The sequence below is a fragment of the Cupressus sempervirens genome, chromosome 9, assembly GCF_028749045.1.
Source record: "Cupressus sempervirens isolate cs-2001-9-10 chromosome 9, ASM2874904v1, whole genome shotgun sequence".
Taxonomy (NCBI): Eukaryota; Viridiplantae; Streptophyta; class Pinopsida; order Cupressales; family Cupressaceae; genus Cupressus; species Cupressus sempervirens.
Window position 1 is genome coordinate 2,224,511 of NC_143126.1, and position 23,237 is coordinate 2,247,747.

The 23,237-nt window shown below is 36.5% G+C and overlaps 2 protein-coding genes across 2 annotated transcripts in view; both read right to left on the minus strand.

Moving 5' to 3' along the window:
• Nucleotides 1-23,237, minus strand: part of LOC149537325 (beta-phenylalanine coenzyme A ligase-like) — a 70,004-nt gene that overhangs the window by 6,350 nt on the left and 40,417 nt on the right. The gene's annotated exons all lie outside the window — the stretch shown is intronic.
• Nucleotides 63-1,982, minus strand: LOC149537326 (uncharacterized). The gene is made up of 4 exons (XM_089802837.1): nt 1,557-1,982; nt 1,224-1,447; nt 935-1,120; nt 63-836 (listed from the first exon to the last, which is right to left on the minus strand). The coding sequence occupies exons 2-4, from the start codon at nt 1,255-1,257 to the stop codon at nt 622-624; spliced, it is 435 nt and encodes a 144-aa protein (XP_089658963.1). The 5' UTR covers nt 1,258-1,447; nt 1,557-1,982; the 3' UTR covers nt 63-621.

Genomic DNA, 23,237 nt, shown 5'->3' on the forward strand with positions numbered 1-23,237 from the left:
ATTAATTTTACAAAATTTAATGAGAAGATGCATCTAATAAGTTAATTAAAGAGAACACAAAAGAAACAAGCAAAGTTTAGATATATAAAAATGCATAGTTGGTACAAAATTGCATTCTCATGCGGAATGCTCATGGCGAGAAGCAAAATAGTAAATAATTTCAATCTGTCACACTAGAAGTAAATACTAAAAGTAAATACATCAAGATTCAATACAATCACATCTTCCTCTTTCTAGTTGCACTACTACTAGCAGGAAAGTGAGGGGATCTAGGCCTCGAAAAAGTGCCCCGCACTAGGGTAGGGCGTGCACTACATGACTGTGAAGTCTATAGTTGTGCCTCCTTGCTCGACATCCCTACTGACTGGCTCAGTGTCCTAGAAGAGGATGTATCTCCTATATGTGGCATTGGTAATGCCTCGTCCTTTGAGCTAGAATCAACATCATCCTCGTCCTCAATGTCATCCATTGTGAAATGAAAATCTATTCCACCCCCTCCAATGCCTACCTCTCCAAATCAGCGATCTCATCTAGTGAAAACAATGGACCTGGCTCTTCTGCTGTCCAATCAGAATAAGGATCTATCTCTTCCAGATTAAGTTGACTAGGTAGTGTTGAACTCTATGCCATTTTTATGTGCAACTTAAGATTATAGTGCACATAAACAAGGTCATTAAGCAGTTTTTGAGTCATTTTGTTTCTTTTCTTTGTGTGGATGTACTCAAATAAGCTCCAATTGCACTCACAATGGGATGAGTTGCAAGGTTGGCATAGGACTTCGAGAGCAAAATTCTTTAAATTGGGGGTATTGCCACCTCGACTTGCCCACCAAGCATCTGCAAAACAAAATATAAAAAATTATGAAGCAATGAAAAAAGATAATTAGAAAACACAACTTATCAATTTGCAAAAGTTTTAAACTTTGACACTTTACCTGGTGCTTGAGTAGATCTTGCTCTCTTTGCTAGCATAGAAGAAAACAAATTACCCCTCGATTCCACATAGACTTGTTGTTCAGTCACAACAAGGTCTCTCTCCGCTTCATTGGATATCATTCTCAATGCATTTAGAGAGACCTTCCATGACCTCTTCGTTAGAATCTGAGTAGGAATCATCAGCCCTAAAACAAATAGAAAATGATATCAAGTCTTATTACACAACCTTAAAAAGTAAAGTAAAATAAAGTCTTAGTAAAATCTCAACTTCAAGGACAACCATAGTACCTGAATTTGGGGTTGAGGAAGTAGCCTGCTGCATTAATGGGTTGGTGGGGGATATTGTTCCACCTCCTATCAATTATTTCCCAAATGGGGTCAAATTTGAGTCTGTCCACATGATAGTAATTTTTAACAGCCTCTTTGGCCTTATCCATGGCCTCATAAAGACCTCCCATTAGGGATTGTTGCCCATCACATATGCGCAAGACTCTAACTAGGGGCATAGACATCTACATTTGAAATTTGAAAAATACAAATTAGTTAATAACATAGTAAGTTATGAATTAATAATGAAACTTGAATCAACTAAAAATATAATGTTTTGATTCTTGAACTTACCTCCACAATCTCCTTAGCCTTTGCAAAAAAAACTATCATCAAAGACTATCCGTGCCACAGCCTCTCCTTCGGGCTTCTTTTAGTAAGATGAAGCAACCCAATCAGCACACACAAACATTTGTTTCAGAGCCAATATGTGGTCGAGAATACTTTGCAACGTCAACAACACCGTTGCAAACCTTGTCATAGCGGGTCTCACCAAATCTTTGCCTTTAGTGATCTTTCTCATCAAACTGAGAACCCATGGGTGATTATAGATATATTTGGTGACTCGCCTAGCATCTTCCACAACTGGACTCACCCAATCAAGTTTTCCTATGTCCTCCAAAAGAAAGTCAAGGACATGTGCTGCACAAGGTGACTAAAAATGTGTGGGATGCCTCTCTTGGAGGATTCTACATAAAAGATTAGTAAAAAATCAATAATTAGTAAAAAATCTAAATTGAATAATACCATAGCATTACATTCATGATTCATATTGAACATAAAAAATTAAATTTGCCTGCTGCTACATTATCTATGATGATTTGCACCGCATTCTCTACTCCCACCTCCATGACAACATTCTCCAACATTAAAGCCAATGTGTGTGCATTTTTCACTTTGTTGGAGGCGTCAACAAATTCTAAAACACCACCATCTTTGGAAGCAACCAAGAAATTAATAATGGTTCTACTTCTTCCATCAGTACACCTATCAGATAAAATGGTGCAACCTTATTTCTTCCACTCTTTCTTTTGGTCTTCTATCAATACTCTTGTCCTACCAACCGCATGGTCAAGCAACGTACAAAATTTAGGTGTAATAAAGTGTTAGTAAAAAAATAGGAAATAACAATTAAGATTTAAAATATAACAATGAACTGAAGTGAATCACAATTATTTACAATTACTAAATAGTAAAATACTAACCTTCCACTCAAATTCTTGCAAGTAGGCGGCTTGTACCCTTTGTTCGATATTGAAATTGAATTCACCAAATTCAACCAATAGGGACTATCAGCCGCATACATTGACATATTGTTGAAAAACCAAAAATCAGCTACTGCAATATCAGTTTGCTCATGCACCTCCTTGAACCATCCAATGCCCTCTAATGATGGTTGTGATCCAACTGTGTTCCTTGGCACAAAATAACTCCCTATCCCTGATGTGGATGCTGATGAAGAACTAGGAAATGTAGAAGAAGTGGAACCGGTAAAAGAGGCATTTTGTTTGCGGATCCATGGGCGACGAAGAGATCTTGGTATGTTCTCAAGTGCGTCTTCTTCTTGCATATCAAAAGGAGCTCCTTGAGATTCAGTTATGGCTGCCTTTATAGCTAATTTCACCCTCTCCCTATTCAATTTTTTCTCTTCAGCAGCTGCAAGTAGGGCATTGATGAATCTTTTTTCTTCTTTAGTTACCTTGAGACAAGGATTTGAATCATGTTTCTTTATCAAGGTGGTTTTTGAAGCAGTTTATGCCTCCAAAAATAAGTCTCTCACATGGAATGCATATAACCTTCCCAACATCATTTGGAGCTTCATAGGCATACCGCCATGCCTTACGTCTTGCATTTCTAGGCTAAGTGCCTATATATCCAAATGGGCATAGTGTTTGTGGCCACTCTTCCTACAGATTTATCATATTTTTTTAATGTTTGACTGCTGCCCTACACATAAATTTATAGAAAAATGAATAAACAAAGTTAAAACAACTAGGGTTTGTTTTTAGAAAATCTTACATATTCTTCAAAAAAAATTGTGAAACATAGAGCTGAATGGCTTTCAAATGATTCAAACATAGACTTAAAATGCTTTTAAATGATTTGAATTCATTTACAAACAACAACAAAAACAATAGAACATTTGTTAAGACTATAAAAAGTTTTCCAACAATGATAAAAAGAACATACCTGGAAAGAGATTTAGAATCCTCTACAAATCCACTCAAAATCCGCCTTGAATCACTTGCAATCAAATAAGAATCCCTCCAAACCTCATTCTCTCCACACCTCAAGGCTCTAGAGTGCACAAGTGCAACAGAGATTGCAACAACGTGTGGGTTTCGTGAACCGCAAGTTTTAATCAAAAACTCGATGATTACTTGCTAAGTAATCGGCAATTAATCAGCAATTTTTTGCATGTTTGGCAAGTTTTTTTTCCCTGCAAGTCAAACTAGGAAAAACTCGTCAAGCTTAAAAATGCGGCAAGTGTTTGAAACTCGCCGAGTACTCGACGAGTGTTCCATCTATGACCGTAACAATAACCGACACGAACAAGGTGGTAATAATAATAATAATAACAATGGAGACCAAAGTCGGATACAGTATGACTCAAGTGGACAACCGATGATACAATGTCGTGTGTGCAACCTCTGGGGGGGCTTCACCAGAGACTGTACCACGAAGGAAGCACCACAGCTATTGTGCAGATGGTACGGTTTGGGAGACCATGAGGATTCGAAATGCCTTAAGCAAGGAGTGAACTTGTTAAGCATCAAAACATGTGATGAGGAGATACTAGCCATCGCTCGCGAACAAGCAAAGAAGGCAATATACCCAAATGCAGAGGAAGAAAAGAAGAGGTTGCAGCAAGCATGAACGGAGTTGGAAAAACAAATAGAAATGGAAAAATTACAAGCAAAAGACACTGCTAGCACCTCCATGAGGAACTTGGCAGAACAAAATATTACAAGGCAAGTAATGCAAATGGAAGTTCTTATGAAATTAAATGACCTTACAATGCCTCTGTTGTGAACAACGATACTGAATATGACACCACTCCTGAAAGCAACGGAAGAGACAGGAAAGGATGGCAGTGGAGCAACTGCAACTGACCCAATGCTATTGGCACTCACTATGGGAAGACATCCGGCAGTAGCAGAGATGGATATCCTGGGAACCGTACTCACAGACACAATCATCGACAGAGGGTCGAGAGTAAACGTACTATCGAAGGATATATGGAAAAAGTTGGGACAACCTACGTTGTGGCCACCTACATTTCAATTACTCACTATCGATCAGCATGGGATTAAGCCCTTAGGTATCCTAATGGCACAACCTATAACTATCGGCACATAGCCATTCCTATTGGATTTTGTGGTCATACCGTTAAAAGAAAAGGGTACGACACCATCCTCAGACGGGGCTAGCTGGTACAGGCAAAGGTAAACCATAATTGGAAGCGGAATACACCTGTCCATGGAAGGCGAAGGCTGGAAATTTATAATCGACCTACGCATACAGATGCTAGGTGAGGAGGCAGCGTCATCAGATTCTGAAGCCGAAGGCGAAGGTGATGGCAAGAGTAAGAAAAGAATGGAACCCAATGAAGAAGGAATATTTAGATTGGAAGGAGGGTCGAATGATAATGACCTAGACATGGTGAACGACTGACTCCATTGGCAGATGGAGGACTACGAGCTCTTTCCGAAATGAAACATGTTAGAAGTTGAAGGAGGGAGAAGCACATGTAGATGAAATGCCAGTGCATACGTTTAGTGATGACAAACCTATAAAGTATGAAGAGCCCACTGTAAAAATGATGAACTTAGGAGATGAAACCAATTCAAAAAATATCTTTGTGGGAGATGACTAGAATCTAGTATTGAAGGCAGCAGCATTCAAAATATTTATGGAGTACAAGGACGTGTTTGCATGGATGTATAAGGATTTGAAAGAGGTACCGCTGGAGTCATGTGTCCACCAGATACCGTTGATAGGTGCAGTACCTGTACGGAAACAGTCGTACCGGATGAACAAAAATTATGCCACACGGGTCACTGATGAGATCGATCAGATGCTAGAAGCAAGAATTATTTTTAGGGTGCAAACAATTGAGTGGGTATCACTGATTGTGATATCTCTGAAAAAGGACACCACACAGATAAGAATATGCATAAATTTTCGATGCCTAAATGTAGTAACGATTAAAGATCCATTCTCAATACGATTCGCCGATAGCATTCTGGAAGAAGTTGCGGGGCATGAAATTTATTCATTCATGGATGGGTTCTCTAAATACGACCAAATATCCATCGCCGAAGAGGATAGGCTAAAAACAACATTCATAGTGGAAGATGGAGTATATGCCTATTACAGGATGTTGTTTGGACTATGTAACGCTTCGGCATATAACAACACTCTAAGAATGCATGGAGAGATGTAGACAAGTGAGACTGGTACTGAATCCGAAGAAGTGCAGGTTCATGGTGCCACAGGGGAAGCTATTAGGACACGTAGTTTGCAAAGCGGGATTGAAGACGGATCCTAACAAAATCCGTGTAATTTTGGATATGTCACTATAGACAGATGTATCAAAAGTAAAATCATTCCTCGCACATACTGTATACGACCGGAAGTTCATCAAGAACTTTGCGAAAATATCCTACCTACTGGACAAGCTAACCTGCAAGGGTGAACCTTATAAATGGGAAGTAGAGTAGAATGAAGTTTTCGATGGACTAAAAACAAGGTTGGCCACAACACCAATCCTAGCTTATTTGAACTAGGATAAGGAGCAACATTGGCATAGACAGGTGACCACGAACTGAATCATCCAATATACTTTGGAGTAGACTACTATCTAAAGTAGAGAAAAATTACAGTATGACAGAATGAGAAGCACTCGGAATGGTGTACCTAGTATAGAAATTCAAGACTACTTACTAGCGACACTGTTTGTATTTTATGTGGATCATCAAGCATTGTTATACCTTGTGAACAGGTCAATAATCCACGGAAGGATAAGTAGGTGGTTATTATTACAGGAATTTACATTCAAGATTGTGGTACGGCCAGGTGAGAGTCATGTAAGTGCGGATCACTTGTCGAGGATAAGATCAGGAGAGCCACCAAAAGGGGTCAACGATGATTTTCCTAATGTGCAGCTATTTCAGATTGCAGTACTACCATCTTGATATGCACATATTGGAGAATATCTTTCGATAGGACAGTTTCCTAGCGAAATGTTGCCAAACGAAAGGAGGAAACTCATACTAAGGAGTTGGACATTTCAGTTGATCAACAGGTTACTATATAAGATGAGACCCGATCAAATATTAAGACGATGTGTGTTGGAAGAGGAGATTCCTAAGGTGTTGAAGGAACCACATGAGGGACTAGCAGGAGGACACATGGGGCCAGACACAACTATGCGGAAGATACTTTTGGCAGGGTTATGGTGGCCAACTGTGCACAACGATGCCAAGGAGTGGATCATTGCCTACAATACATGTCAAAGAGCTGGAAGACCACTAAAGAGAGACTACATGCTTTTGAATCCTTCACAGGCACAAGAGCTATTTGAAAGATTGGGGTTGGACTTTGTCGGACCCCTTAAAGTAAGTAAAACTAGAAGATGCATGTACATCGTGGTGGCGACAAAATATTTGACCAAGTGGGTGGAGGGACGGGCACTACCAGACAACTCTGCAGTAAGCATAGCTAAATTTATCTGAGCAGATAATCACAAGGTATGGGATTCCACTGCAGTTGACAAGCGACCGTGGGGGACACTTTGTCAATCACGTTATCCGACTACTCACTACAAAATTCAAAATTTACCATTGTCTGTCGAGCCCTTACTGCCCGAGAGCTAATAGACAAGAAAAAGCCATTAATAAGATCCTAGTCAGAGTGATTTTTAAGTCTTGTGCAGTTGAGGGAGAAGATTGGGAAGAAAAGCTACCGTTAGCATTATGGGCATACTGTACTTCATACAAGGTAGCCACCGGACACACCCCGTTTCAATTGATGTATGGGCAAGAGGCCGTGGTGTCGACGGAATTCATGGTACCAAGTTTGAGAATCGCGATTAAGAACAAAGTAGGAGATATGGAAAGTCTGAGGGAGAGATTGTACAATTTAAATAAACTGGACGAGCGACGACTGCAGGCACAATGGGCCACGGAAGTTACACAAAACAAGCATATGGCATGACAAGCATTTAAAATTGAATAAATTTCAACTGGGCCAGTTAGTTTAGAAGTATAATGGGCAGAATGAGATCAAATTAGGAAAGTTCAAAGTGAAGTGGGTAGGACCATACAAGATCTACAAAATTGGTGATAATGTGGCAATCAAATTATGGAGGTTGGACAGGAAGTGCCTGATGCAGTGAACGGGTCGAAGTTGAAAATCTACCATGAAAGAAATAACGTACCCCAACGGATGTCAAAGAAAGAGGGATAAAAATAATAATAATAAATGTATATATGTAAGATAAATGTAAATAATCTATAAGTAAAAGCACATTAAAATTCTCATAGTATAGCCTTAGTTGAGAAAGCAAATACGTAAATACAAAAGAGGAAATTAAAATTATATGAGCAACAACAAAATAGACTAAAGGTTATATAGCCAATGTATAGCCAACTATTGAAGAAAAAGCACCGTACGGACATCAAGCAAATATAGGACACATAAGGACACTATTTGGAAGAAAAGGACTACCGTACGGCCGACCAATAACAAGCTCGTAATACATTCCGTAAAGACAAAACATTATAGGAACTAAAGGACAAAAGTGTGAACCATACTAGGGACAGGGAGCATACCGTACGACCTATAGATACATGTGGATAAAGAGTGTTGTATGGCCTACAAATACCTATGGATAGAAAACATACTATACGATCCCCTTTTGAGCATACCGTACGGCTAGGAGGGTATCATACTATTGTACGGCCATAGAAGTGCACCGTATGGACACGAATGGAGGAAGCCAATAATAACACCGTATGGATGGTGTCATGAAGTGCATATAACCACAACCATGCAGAACATAGGAACACAGGAAGATCAATTTGGATATGCAGTGTTGGTTGCTAGTGCCAACGTTAACCCAAATTTAGTAAACTTGAAACGCCCACACATGTAGCTTAGCAATTAGATTTTAGAATTGCAAAAACAAGCCGTCCAAGGTGGAGGTGAACTTCTTCAATTCTCTCCTAGTCAAGTGCAATTGGTTTCCAAATTGAAATAACCCAACCTCTTCTCAGTCACAGCATATACAGAAGGAAGACTCAATCAATTCGAACTTGAACCACTCATAATTAATTCCACTATAATTCAGCAATGGAGAACAAAAACCAGCATAAAACCCTTATACTTCTGCAAGGGCACAAAAGCAAACATCAAAAAATTCTTCACAAACAACAAAAGTAAATAATCAATTCAATGCCTTTCCCATCAAATGGCCTAATATTTATAATCATCAAAATGGCACAAGTTTCCCAAATGAACTTCACTTAAGAAGCTTTCTCCACACAACACTAAAATATAATAAAGTATCATTAGAATATGATTTATTAATTGCTTTTGGCTCCAAAAATGAGCTTTTCCACCATAACTTAATATTTTGACACATAAAGCCATTGTTTCTTATTCCCGCGATTTAAAAATTTTCATCCTAGTTCCAACGAGCTATGATACTGAGGTGACCAACAAACAATACCAACAAAAATAGCAACCTCAGCATATTTAGATGAATAATAATAATAATTCACCCGTCTTGCAAAAACAACTAAAGAAGCATCAAAATTGAAATTTGACAACACCAAAGTGATCCTGATGATGAAAGACGACGAATGAACCTAATAGGGGAACTTACCATAAATAGATGCTTTCTCGAAGATTCTTGGAGCCCAAATTGGAAGTCCGAAATAAGAACTGAGAGCATCACTCAAATCCTCTAACTCAACTGAGCTCATCGAAACCAACAATTTGACTTACTATAAATAGTAAGTCCCTCAAACAGAGCCAAAATACACCATAGGCTGCTAGAAAGCCTATAACCACACAACTGAGACCCTCAAATACCACTATCAGCTCACGAGGGTCGCTATGGTGAACTGACCAAGCCAATTGCAGGACCCTGCTAAAAATGGGGACATCAAAAATGATAGAGATGAAGCCCTCCAATCCAATCTAGCAGCCTTAAGGACATCAAGGAAGCTCAGATGGCAATCATGGGATGGATTTGGCACAAGCTGGGTGGAAATCACTACGTTGGATATCACCTAGGTGTGCAGCATGTTCACTAGCGTGGAAAAAGGTAGGATATTAGGCAAGGCGTTGATGAGTCGTGGCTCTTGCGATGAAGACATGAAGACTTAGACCCACTTGGTGCAAGGCCTAATGGTCATTCTCGGTGCAAGGGGAAGCGAGACAGAGGCAGTTGCAAGATGGAAGGCTGAAGCAACTAAGACAAATGTAGGAGTAGGGCTAGGAGCATAAGTGAAAGCAGCAGACATAGGCTCACAAGATGTACTTTTCGCCCTCACGGCATCCTCGCATGCTAAGGCCCTCTATCAACAATGACACTTATGATCACATGCAAGCTTGTTCCAACATAGATGTGGGTCGGGCTCAAAAGCCTAAGAGGTCGTTGATGTCGTTGTTGGCAAAGAGGAGGGCCTCACAAATGAAGTAGGAGGTGACATTTTCATGGCAATTGTCAACTCAATCATAATCATCCTCTTTTCACCTTGTAGGCAGTAGGAAGAAATAAGGATGCCCTTGGAGGCTGAAGTGCAAGTGTTAAGCAAGAGGGTGCAGTCTTAAGAGACCTCTTTCCCTTACCATAAATAACATGGCAAGCTATATCTATGACAATGGGGGATAGGAAAAGGATGGTGCACCTTAGGTTTGAGCAGCATAGGTGCCCTTCCTTTGTCCGTACTCATTGTATACACGGGAACAAAAGGCATTGTTGAAGGCTACAAAACCCAAAGAGAACAAGGAGGCTTCTCCTGGTATATCTAGTATTTAATTTTAGATTTTTAACATTTTGTAGGTTTTGATGTTTTCCTCCATGTCTCACATAGAAACACTTAAACTATCTTTCTTTGTTTGTGACTTCTACCTATTTGGGAAAACTTCTTAAATTCTGAAATCTTTAAGATTCGTTAGCAATGTAGAAGAAAGAACATGTAAAGCAATGTTGAGAATAAACACAGTAACATAATGAGCCAACCTAAAGGGATTCAAATCCTATTCTCTACAACTCTGAAGTTCTAAACTATTTCTTGTGAATATGATAGCCATAGCTTGCAGTGAAAAAACTCACACTAGACCATTTTTATTGAAGTTTAAAATAAATAACACTAATTATTCTTCCTAAAAAGAAGATATTGAAGTTATAAATTAAAATAAATTTTATTGATTAGAAATTGGAAAGAAAATATTCTAATTTGAGCAACCAAAACTCGTGCAATTTTATTGAGAAGCCTTTAGGCTTGCAAGAAATGAACTTCTGGTTTCATATGAACTTGAGCGAGCAACATTCTGAGATGAAAAACTTAAACCATAACGGGTTTAAGTGTATTCAATAAAAAAAATTGTACAATATGGGGACTTGTGCAGGTATGCCTAAATATTTTTGTTCAAATATTAAATATATAAGAAGTTAAAAACTTTAATTAAGAGAATTTAATTCATAATGTGAATGTTATATGCACACTTTCATGGAGTCTAATATTTTTGTTCAAATATATAAGAAGTTAAGAACTCTAATTAAGAGAATTCAATTCGTGATTTGAATACTATATGTATATGCTTGTGAGGTAAAAGATAGGAGAACTATGATGGACTAGAGGTAAATTGTTAAACCTAGAATCTTACACAATGCCTCATACATTGATAGACTGCAGCTTGCAAGTAAATTTAAACCAACTTGTGCCACGTTAGTAAAACTTGAAAGAGTTGCATTATAGTAGAGTAGGGTGGTGAACAACAACTACACAATAAGACATGCTTGAAAGTTTGAAACCATTAAACCTCCATTGAGGTGGCACAATGCCTTGCATGTGTTTGTCAATTCACATGACCTGGATTACATCACCTAGTTAGAGAGATCATGCTAAATTGGAAATACCTCAGTGTGTGACCAACTAGAGTCAAGTAGGGTCAAAACACCAAATCTCAGAAGGAATTAGACCCATCACTTGTTTACAAACTTGTGTAGGGTAATGCCACTCTTGGTAGGAGGGTGTACATCAACCATTTGGTTCATGAATGGAGGTAAAGCACCTCAATGATGCTCTCCCTCTTAAAAGCTTGTCAAATGTTCTTTGGGAATTCCAAACTTGATTCAAACAAGTCCCTAAACTTCTCTTCAATTCTTTAAATTGCATATTGGTCAAAGTTGGAGTTAGAGACAACATTTATATACTTGATCTATATTCTTGCAATGTTATTTAATTCTTGTAAAAGCATATATTGATGCTTTAGTTTATGTTGCAGTATATTTAGTAATTTCTTTCTTGCAATAAAAAATGCTTGATGAAGAGATTATGTCTTAAGAAAATAATGTCCAAATCCTATTACTTTTCTTGCAAGTTAAGTTAGCTTGTTATAGGCAAGGTCCAATTCTAAATTCAATGTTGGCGAGAATGAGAGTTTTGTACCTAGATCCCCACACATATAACCCAATAAGCCAATTTAAAAAACGAGATATGAATATGAATAAGGGTTACTCATTCAACAAAAAGGTTGTTGGAATCACCACTGTTGTTACACAAAAAGTTCAAGTTGTCAATGAACGTCACAACAGCCAGAGACAAGGATCCACGGGAGGCGATTAAGAAAATGTCACATCTATGTTAAATGATACCTTCACCTAGAGGGGACGGAGGCCCCAACCTCTCAACAATCCCCCCCAACATAACTTGTGTATTTGAACACATAACCCTGTGCTCTGATAGCACTTGTTGGTATCATTGTTGTCGTTACACCAAAATCTCGAGCTTTTAATGAACGTCACAACAGCCAGAGACAAGGATCCAAGAGAGGCGATCAAGCACATGTGACAAATCCATTGGTCTATGCTAATCGGTACCTTCACCTAGAGGAGACGGAGGCATCAACCTCCCAACAAAGATTTCTCTCCACATAATATTATTTTTATATTGTACACTAAATGCTTCGTAATATTGAAGTGTAAGAAAATAAAAATAGGCTTGGAAGATTTCTCTAGCTTATTGGAAAGGCAATTTTTTTCTCTCCAGCAGAGAATCACCTGTGTCAGACAAACATGCAGTAATATTCTTATAATATGTTAAAAAAGAAATGGCCAATTGGAACATTGATGCAAGGAAATATGGGAAAGCACTATATTATCTTCTGCATTTAAGGACACCTTAAATCTCTAAATTAAATCAAGATTTACATACTAAGATTACTCCTCTTATATTCCATCAAGTTCTTAAGTTGGCTAACTTTATCAGAATCTGGAATTCTTCACTAAGTAAAACCTATAACCTATACAGTAGCCAGTGCAACAAGCCATCACCATTATGTCTCCAATGCACTCAATTGCTTCTCTTTACTTGGAGACTGATTCTCACAATAATAATGTATTTATTTGGCCCTGCCTATGAATCATGTAATTTTTTCCTCAAAATACTCAAAGCAGTTTTGCACATTACTTCAACTTTTCCTTGTCTTGCTTAATTAATATCTTCCAAGTGATCACCTTGTTAAGCTACATAGTGATCACACTATTAAGCTGCATATGATTTCATTTTCTTCACATCAAAATCCACCTTCCTTGGGTCATTTGGTGCAGTAGGTGGAGTGGATAAGGAAAACCAATAAACTCTCAGAAGTGCAGACAAGAGTTTCATAACAGGAACTTGGAAGAAATTGAATTAAAATGGAACTCAATTTTTTTTTAAATCTTCAAACTCAAATATAGAGGTAAATTGAGATTGTCCCTGAACAAAACACGGTCTTAGTAACAATTTAATCTCAGAGGCAAAACTCCAAAACAAAACAATCACCAAACAAGAAAACAAATCTAGTGATCTTAGCTCACAATTTAGCCACAATAGCAATGATACCAGTCATAGTAAGCAGCAGCTACAAAGTTGTATGTTAAATCTAGTAACTTTCACTCTCATCCATAGTTGCAAAAATTGCCAATAATTTGGCGATTCTTTTTTCATGGTGGGTATTTATGCCAAAAACTCAGACTTTACTTGCTTGTGATGCAAAAATGCTCATTCTAATTTCATTTTGACTGATTTCTTTTGCTCCTCTGGTGTAAAGGCACCCTCCCAACCTTCAATGAGGTCGTCTGTAGCAATTTGCGCCAAGGAATGAAGATTTGTAGCTCATCCAGTTGTAAATGCATTGGAGCTTGTTTGAGGCCATCCATGCAAAGAACATGAATAAGTTAGCTCAAAAATGTCTCAATGACCTTGTCTTTGTGAAATATAATCTTTGGTTGCGCACAAGGAATAATCAGGTAGTCCAATTAATTTGGATGATGTAGGTCCTTATAGTGAATGGATGGCATAGAAGCAACCTCTGTTGTTTACTGAGGATGAGATCTATGATTTGGAGAGGTAGGCTATGGAGGAAAAGGGGCGCATTTGGATTCACATTAGACGACATTGAGAAGGATGAGGAGATTGGGGTTGATGAGGAATCATTGCCAGTGCTAGCAATATCTGCATCCAAGATGGAGATTGAGCCACAACCTTTCGTGTTGAGCAAGAAGGTGTTGCCACAATGGACTCAACATCATTTGTTGTCCTGCATTTTGTCACCACAAAATGTAGGTATAGTACGAAACTTTTTTAACTTAGTTTCGCATTTCTTAGAGATTAGTTTGTTGTTTAATTAGGAGACATTGATCAATCAATCGATCCCAATTCACGTAATGAACTCTTTTACTAAAGGCTTTCGTAAAGTTTTTTTTTTTTTTGCTTCAGCCTATGCTTGATTTTTGAAGCCTCCAACGTTCTTTTTTGCGTTTTTGAGTGTGTGCTTGTTTGCTTTTGGTCTTTTGGTTTTTCTTCAAACCATTGCTTTCAGTTTTCCCTTTGATTCGATACATGTTAGGGCTTAATCGGACTTGGTAGTCAAAAAATATGATCATTTAAGTTCCCAAACAGTGGACTCTCTAGATGCAATTGCATATTTAAAATATCATTTAAAATATCATGTTATTTTTTAATATTGACATTCACTTTTTTAAAAATATAACATAAATTCACTTTATGTAATGTTTTTAAGTTACTTTTCACTTAAATTTATCACTTAACTTTAGACCACTTTATGCTATATTTTTAAGTTGAGTTGCATTTTAATTATTCACTTAAGTTACTTTATTAACTATATAGTCCAATTTACTTTTGAGTTACTTTATATTTTATTTTAAAACATCTAAGTTAAATATTGCTTTTTGATTAACATTTGCACATGATATATTTATTATAGAGTGTAAATGTTATTTTTGACACAAGTGATATTTCCTCAAAAATCAATTAAACATGTGCTTAATTGATCACTTAAGTTGTGCAAATACAATTTTCAACCCATTTACATGTTTACATGCGAAGGGCCTCTAAGAGTGCGATTTGCACTAGAAAGGCATTTTTAAAACATTTAAAACAAGTTTTTAAAACATGTCATAGACCTTCAAGAGTGCAAATTGCATAAACATGGTCTTTTACATGTTAAGTGTCACATGTAAATGCATTGGGAGAATGCAATTTTGCTTTCCAGGGCCAAAATTGCTCAATGCAAATTACATATTGCATATTTTAAAGCATGCAGAAGGTCCTAGAGAGCGGTTTGTTCTCTCAACCTCCAAAGGCATGATTTTAAAACATGTAATGAAGCCTTGAGAGTGCGATTTGCATTGTTGGACACTTATATGCATTTTAAAACATGCAACACCTCTTGGAGAGTGTGATTTGCCTCTTGTCTCCAAATACATGCATTTTAAAATATGAAAACTCTCCAAGAGAGTGCAATTTGGCATTCTAACTCATGCATTTGTCATTTGAGACCACGATTTTGCCTCCAAGAACAAAAACGTCCATGTTCTTGATCTTCAAGGGAAAATTTTTGGAGAGAATGTCCAAATTTGTTCATATCAATCCATGAAATCGATCTAGATGGGGGCATTTTCAAGTTTCTTTGCACATTCATACTTTTGGTGTTGATTTTCCTTACCAAATCAATGATTTCAAAGCAAAAATAGGGCACGCTTTTGCCCAAATTTGATCATTTCCAGCTCACGTTTTTCAATGGAGTCATTTTTGAGTTTGGATGCATATTATTGCTATTGGAAGTCACATTTTTGTCATTCCTTGTTAAAACGTTTCATGTTCATGGCCTTCAGAAACCATATTTTTTATCAAAAATGTCTAAATAAAAGGTGTTTTTGAAAACGTTTTACATTTTTGAGGATTAAGGAACACATTTTTGGTATCCATATACAAAAATGCCTCATACATTGCTCATCCAAAGCCATCATTTGCAAGTATTCAAAAGGTCAAGAGAGTTTTTGGAAATTTGGAATTGGCGGAAAATCAATCATTTATACCTATCAATCCTCAACATTTGGCTTTGATCTCCACGTAAGTTCAAGCTTTCAAACCTTTTCTATTTCATTGCATATTTTGGTTCATCCTTGTATATTTGTCCAAAGACATTGCTCATCCAAAGCCATCATTTGCAATATTGAAAAGGTCAAGAGAGTTTTTGGAAATTTGGAATTGGCGGAAAGTCAGTCATTCAAACCTATCAATCCTCCACATTTGGCTCTGATCTCCAAGTAAGTTCAAGTTTTCAAACCTTTTCTATTTCATTGCATATTTTCATTCATCCTTGTACTTTTGTCCAAAGATATGTCATGTATTTTGCAAATTTTCTTTAAATAAGATGGAGACTTCCATTTTTAAGTGCTTGGAATTTCACCAAATTTCAAAATTGCGTTGGAAAGCAACTTGGTATTTGTCATGTGTTGGTTCCCAAAACTATAGATTGGAAATCCAAGAGCCTGCCACTTCTTCGATAGGACTTCTCAATCAGTTCTGGCTAATGAACGGAATTACTTTTTGATTCTCCTGCACATCAGGCTCCACTACACCTAGGCGAGTAGACCTTCTCCTTGAACCTGATCACCTAGTTCAGAGCTTTTCTAAAGCAAATTGAAGCTTTGGAGTTCTCCGACTGGCAAGGTCCTCGAACTCAATCAATATGAAACTAAATACTCAATAATGATTGAATGTTTTGTTAAATTGAATAATAATTAAATTGATGCTTGTAGGAAGGAAGTTATAGATTTTCTGACTTCAATAATAAAAAGACCAGTGCCTCTGCTCATCTGGGCAATAGAGTTAACTTCAGTGAATTTTCACATACAACTTCATAATGTTTTACACACTTTACTACCAACAATTAAATAATCAAGATACAACAGATCAAATATATACGCAATCTTAAATTAGACCAGACTGAACTTTCACTCCTCTGGTAGGGAGACAAACTGGACACAGATACGAAAATGATTTAATATTTCACAATATTTGCGATGATCAAATTTAAAATACTAAATGACCATGTCCGCTTATCTGATATTTAAATTGTATACAGAATTCCAAAAAATAATTACAAAGGACGATTCTCCTGCAGTTTAAATCTCCACACCTTTCATAATAAACAAAGAACATTTTATTTTATTATAAAAATAAAATAATAGAATTTATATTACAAAGTCATAATAAGCCCCTTATTCCTCCATACAATAATAAAATATAAAATACTTTTCTCCTAAGAAAATATGGATGTCCGGATATTACAATATGTTGATGGTTCCTCTTTTTTGAATAAAACAACTCCTGTTTATATGTTCATATTCTAAAGTTGTGACTTTTTAGAATAAAAGGTCATATCTTTTCTTAAAACATAACTTACCCTGTTATTTATTATTTATTTAATCACAACTCTTCTTCTAATCACATCAAGTAAGGTTTTTAATCTATGCTTAATCAGATTATGTTATTAACCAAAGTGTAGATGGTAATAATATATTTGATGAATATCTAGAACCGCCATTGGTATATGATTATAGTTTTATTTTTTTAGTTACTCGCTTTTGACTTCCTCTGATTATCGAGCTGCTTATGGAGGCTACAGTTCAAATTTTAATATTTCAACAACAGTAATATATAGCCGGTGAATTATTCGAAGATTCATCGACCTGGCACAAGTATCTTGCCAAACACGATAACCTTTGAGAATTCCTTGCTTGACCTTTTCAAGCTTCGATTCTGGCATCTTATGTGTATTATCAATACTTATACTTTGTTTCTTCCAAGCCTCCATGGTGGATGATGGTCAGAGCCTTCCATCCATAACAGTATGCTAATAGAGACAAGTAGAATACACCTTGTAGGAATCTTCATTAATGTCATCACTAAAGGTATATGATTTGGCATGTATTGAGGAAGTCTCATGTATCCACGATATGCAAACCTGGGAAGACTTGTTGTTCCCAATGTTGTTCTCGCTCATGCTAATGTAGTTTCCTTTGCAAGTCGACTGATGCATTTTCTGTGGTGCTCAATACATATTTCAATGGATCAAAACCAATACTCACTGTCCAATAGTGTCAAAAGCGGCAACTATGAAGTTTCTTCTTGCTATTAATTCATATCATATCATGACTTGTATTTTTCCTTGCTATTTAAAACCGATTAAATTGTCATTTCACATATATTACTGTTGCTGCTTTTTGCCATTCGATACTCAATTCACTTTGGTTTTTCAAAACATCCATGGTAGCAGATTTATCTCACACACGACATTAGGTGTTTTCTCAAAAATCGACTATAGCCTGGAAGTTTGTCATCTTTGCCAGAATTATATCACTGTTGTTGATGATATAAGTTTGTAAAACTCCAATGTTGATTTATGCTGCATACGATGATGCTACATTCATAAAATCTTCAGTTCATTATTCTGGCCAGACTGTGACTTCTATTTCTCACAATAGATTATGGAAAATGAATTTTGATGCACAGGTGACCCAGAAATAAAACTCCAGCTTGTTTGATAAAGGTACACCACACACAGCTACAGGATTTCAGTTCTTCTAAATGACTCCTTTCAGTGTGATTAAAACTTGCACCCACCAAGCAGTCTTTTGTCAATTATTTCCGCATGTCCAGTTCCAGTACACGCAAACATCGAGAACACTGCATTTCCAATCTCCTCAAAATGTCTACGTTTCATATTATTTTCTAAGGTTCCAGATTATAATCTGCAACCACAGCATTGTCCAGAAATTATTTGTATGTCAATATGTGACTTGGGAAGGTTTTGACAAGTCTTCAAGTCTCTAGGAATTGATAGTGCGTATGTGTGAAGCCAAGGAACCCTTTAATTTCCTTGTGTTCTGATTTGTACAGTAGTAATAAAGGATGTAATATTCATGCTCAATTCTGATATGACTGTGAATGGAAATATTGATTTTCAATCCAATTATTTGTGCATTGCCTTCTTTTATTTTCAGTTCCATATGTATATGGCCTATAAAATGCAAACCACTATTATATTCCATCATATTTAAAAATGGAACCTCAAAAAAATTAGAGTTCCATCAGTGGCTCTCATTGGGCACATATGCTCCTTGTGGGCATAATGAGATTCCAGCTATCTCTGGAGAAGCAGACCAAGCATCCATTCTTAACATAATGCGAGGCCCCTCAAAAGTGAACACTGCATTTTTCCTCTATCAAACACATAGTTCTGATCATGTAACACCTTTCTTCTGATCATGATATGCTTTCCCTTCATCATTTCAGTCTGTTTCCCATACATCAAACCTGTATTAGATGCACCATACTCATTGATAATACTAATTGCTTCCACTTCATAAATGAAGTCAATGGTATCTTTCTTATGTTCAGCCTTCAAAAAATCAATAGGTAAACTACATTCTTTGCTGAATGGAAAATTCTTTTGCATTTGATCAGCCCTACAAGTGGCTAGATGAAACTTTTTTGCTTGAGTGTCTCCATGTACACAATCTGTCCTATCTACATATTTAAGACATTGTTTATCTCTACAAGAAGATTCTGAAGATGGTTCATATTCAGGAAATGCTACCTCTCTCTCATCAAGAGATTGATTAGATAGAACACTTGAAAACTTTTCAGAACTACCCTTTAATGCATCCTCATTTTGCTTTGCTGATTCCATCTCATTACACATTTCCTACTCAAGGGACGAACTATTAGACACCTCACCCTCTGAATGCATATCATGAGTTTCATCAATTTCAAAATCAGACCTGCTATCTTCATCATGATGTTGATAGACATGATTGCAAAGAAAATCCTCTTCAAACAATGGATTTGAGAATGTAGTGAATTCAAATGTATCTTTTATCACTTCTTCTTCAAACAACGGATTTAGGTACATGGAGAATCCAGGCATACTATCATTAGAGCCTTCATCCGGATCATCATATGTTTCATCTAGAAGACTAATGTCTTCATCAACATTATCTTCTGAAATTTCCTCTTGTTCATACACCATATGATGTTCTACTTCAACCTCACTATATGATTCCTCAGAATGATCATCTCTTTCATCCAATGCCTCTTGAGAATGCACTGATCCATCACCCTGCTCACCATGGTGAATTGAGAAAAAATTTGGACTATTTCTTTCAACATGTTTCTGATATTCCAGATCTAACAAGGCTGAAATTTCTTCCACACTGAGAGAATCCTCTTCCTCATTTTTATATTCATTGTCATCTGTCGGCATATAAGTATCAGAATGTTCAAAATTTTCATCTCCATTTGAATTTGAAACTTCATTTGACTCATATGTTATTTCAGTGGCACATTCATTTTCCTTTGCAACCAGTTCATTATCCATAAGTTTGAGAAAGTTAAGAAAATGATGATCATATAAGAGGCCTAATTCCCGCATCCTATTGAGAAGATCAGAGGATGGAGGTATGTATTCCAAAGGTATTTCTTGATAGGCATTAAACATCCTTATGAAGAATTGTGTTGCAAATTCATCTTCTTACTTTTCTAAATTCAAATATGCATCCAAAGGAGAAATATAATACAGACTTTCATCCAATATCTGGAAGAGTCCCATCAAATCAGGATCTTTTGGCAAGATTCCCAACTCACGAAACTTTCTTATCAATTCCTTGCATGGAGGCATGATGTCTGAAGGTACTTCCCAAAAAATATCCACCATCCTTATAAATAAATGTGTCGATGTCTCACCTTCATATCTTTCCAAATTGAAAAATGCATCTAAGGGGTATATGTATTCTTCCTCCATGGTGTAACATAGATCCGCCTCTTGATCAAAGTACATATTGTCCATGTTAGATAATCAAATCACTTCCTTCTAAGTCCTCTCCCTTAGTAGAGCTACCAACTAAAATCTTTTATTAAATAGAGTTGCCACCTCTTTCGAGGAATGTATTGATCTTACGGGTTCTTACTTCTAGCAGAGTACACTTCCAAACAAACTGATACAACTTCTAATACTAATCTAGGAACTTAGAAATTCTGGGTAACTTCACAATATGTATTGCGAGCAACTCTCCCCAGTAGAGTCGCCAATCTATTGGTTCCCAAAACCGTAGATTCAAAATCCAAGAGCCTACCACTTCTCCAATAGGACTTCTCAATCAATTATGGCCAACAAATGGGAATACTTCTCGATTCCCCTACACATTAGGCTCCGCTACACCTAGGTGGGTAGACCTTCTCCTCAAACCCGATCACCTTGTTCAAAGCTTTTCTAAAGCGAATTGAAGCTTTGGAGTTCTCCAGTCGGCAAGGTCCTCAAACTCGATCAAAATGAAACTGAATACTAGATAATGATTGAATGTTTTGTTAAATTGAATAATAATTAATTTGATGCTTGTAGGAAGGAAGTTATAGATTTTCTAACTTCAATAATAAAAGACCAATGCCTCTGCTCATCTAGACAATAGAGTCAACTTCGGTAAATTTTCACATACAACTTCATAATGTTTTACACGCTTCACTACCAACAATTAAATAATCAAGATGTGACAAATCAAATATATATGCAATTTTAAATTAGTTCAGATTGAACTTTAACTCCTCTGGCAAGGAGACAAACTAGACACAGATACGGAAATGATTTAATATTTCACAATATCTACGATGATCAAATTTAAAATATTAAATGACCATGTCCACTTATCCGATATTTAAATTGTATACAAAATTCCAGAAAATAATTACAAAGGACGATTCGCCTGCAATTTAAATCTTGATGCCTTTAATAATAAACAAAGAACATTTTATTTTATTATAAAAATAAAATACTAGAATTTATATTACCAAGTCATAATAAGCCCCTTATTCCTCCATACAATAATAAAATATAAAATACTTTTCTCCTAAGAAAATATGGATGTCCAGATATTACAATACATTGATGGTTCCTCTTTTTTGAATAAAACTACTCCTGTTTATATCTTCCTATTCTAAAGTTGTGACCTTTTAGAATAAAAGGTCATATCTTTTCTTAAATAACTTACTCCGTTATTTATTATTTATTTAATCACACCTCTTCTTCTAATCGCATCAAGGTTTTTAATCTATGCTTAATCAGATTATGTTATTAACCAAAGTGTAGATGGTAATAATATATTTGATGAATATCTAAAACCGCCATTGGTATATGATCATAGTTTTATTTTTGTAGTTACTCACTTTTGACTTCCTTTGATTATCGGGCTGCTTATGGAGGCTATAGTTCAAATTTTGATATTTCAACAACAATAATATATAGCCGGTGAATTATTCGAAGATTCATCGACCCGGCACAACTATCTTGCCAAACACGATAACCTCTGAGAATTCCTTGCTTGACCTTTTCAAGCTTTGATTCTGGCATCTTATGTGTATTATCAATACTTATACTCTGTTTCTTCCAAGCCTCCACGGTGGATAATGGTCAGAGCCTTCCTTCCATAACAGTATGCCAATAGAGACAAGGAGAATACACCTTGTAGGAGTCTTCATTTATGTCATCACTAAAGGTATATGATGTGTCATGTATTGAGGAAGTCTAATGTATCCATGATATGCAAACCTAGGAAGACTGCCGTTTATTTCATTGTTCCCAATGCCGTTCTCGCTCATGCTAAGGTAGTTTCCTTTGCAAGTCGACTGATGCATTTTCTACAGTGCTCGATACATATTTCAATGGATCAAAACTAATACTCACTGTCCAATAGTGTCAAAAGTGGCAACTATGAAGTTTTTTCTTGCTATTAATTCATATCATATCATGACTTGTACTTTTCCTTGTTATTTAAAACCAATTAAATTGCCATTTCACATATATTACTATTGCTGCTTTTTGCCATTCGATACTCAATTCACTTTGGTTTTTCAAAACATCCATGGTAGCAGATTTATCTCACACACAACATTAGGCGTTTTCTCAAAAATCAACTATAGCCTGGAAGTTTGTCATCTTTTCCAGAATTAGATCACTGTTGTTGATGATATAAGTTTGTAAAACTGCAACGTTGATTTATGCTGCATACGATGATGCTACATTCGTAAAATCTTCAGTTCATTATTCTGGCCGGACTGTGACTTCTATTTCTCACAATAGATTATGGAAAATGAATTTCTATGCACAGGTGACCCAGAAATAAAACTCCAGCTTGTTTAATAAAGGTAAACCACACACACCTACAAGATTTCAGTTCTTCTAAATGACTCCTTTCAGTGTGATTAAAACATGCACCCACCAAGCAGTCTTTTGTCAGTTATTTCCACATGTCCAGTTCCAGGACACACAGACATCAAGAACACTGCATTTCCAATCTCCTCAAAATGTCTACGTTTCATATTATTTTCTAAGGTT

Coding starts and splice junctions, on each gene's coding strand:
- LOC149537326 (XM_089802837.1), bottom strand. CDS start 1,257: ATGCAGCAGGCTACTTCCTCAACCCCAAATTCAG. Junction 1,121..1,223: donor TTCCTCAACCCCAAATTCAG/GTACTATGGTTG, acceptor TATTTGTTTTAG/GGCTGATGATTCCTACTCAG. Junction 837..934: donor AAGATCTACTCAAGCACCAG/GTAAAGTGTCAA, acceptor TTTGTTTTGCAG/ATGCTTGGTGGGCAAGTCGA.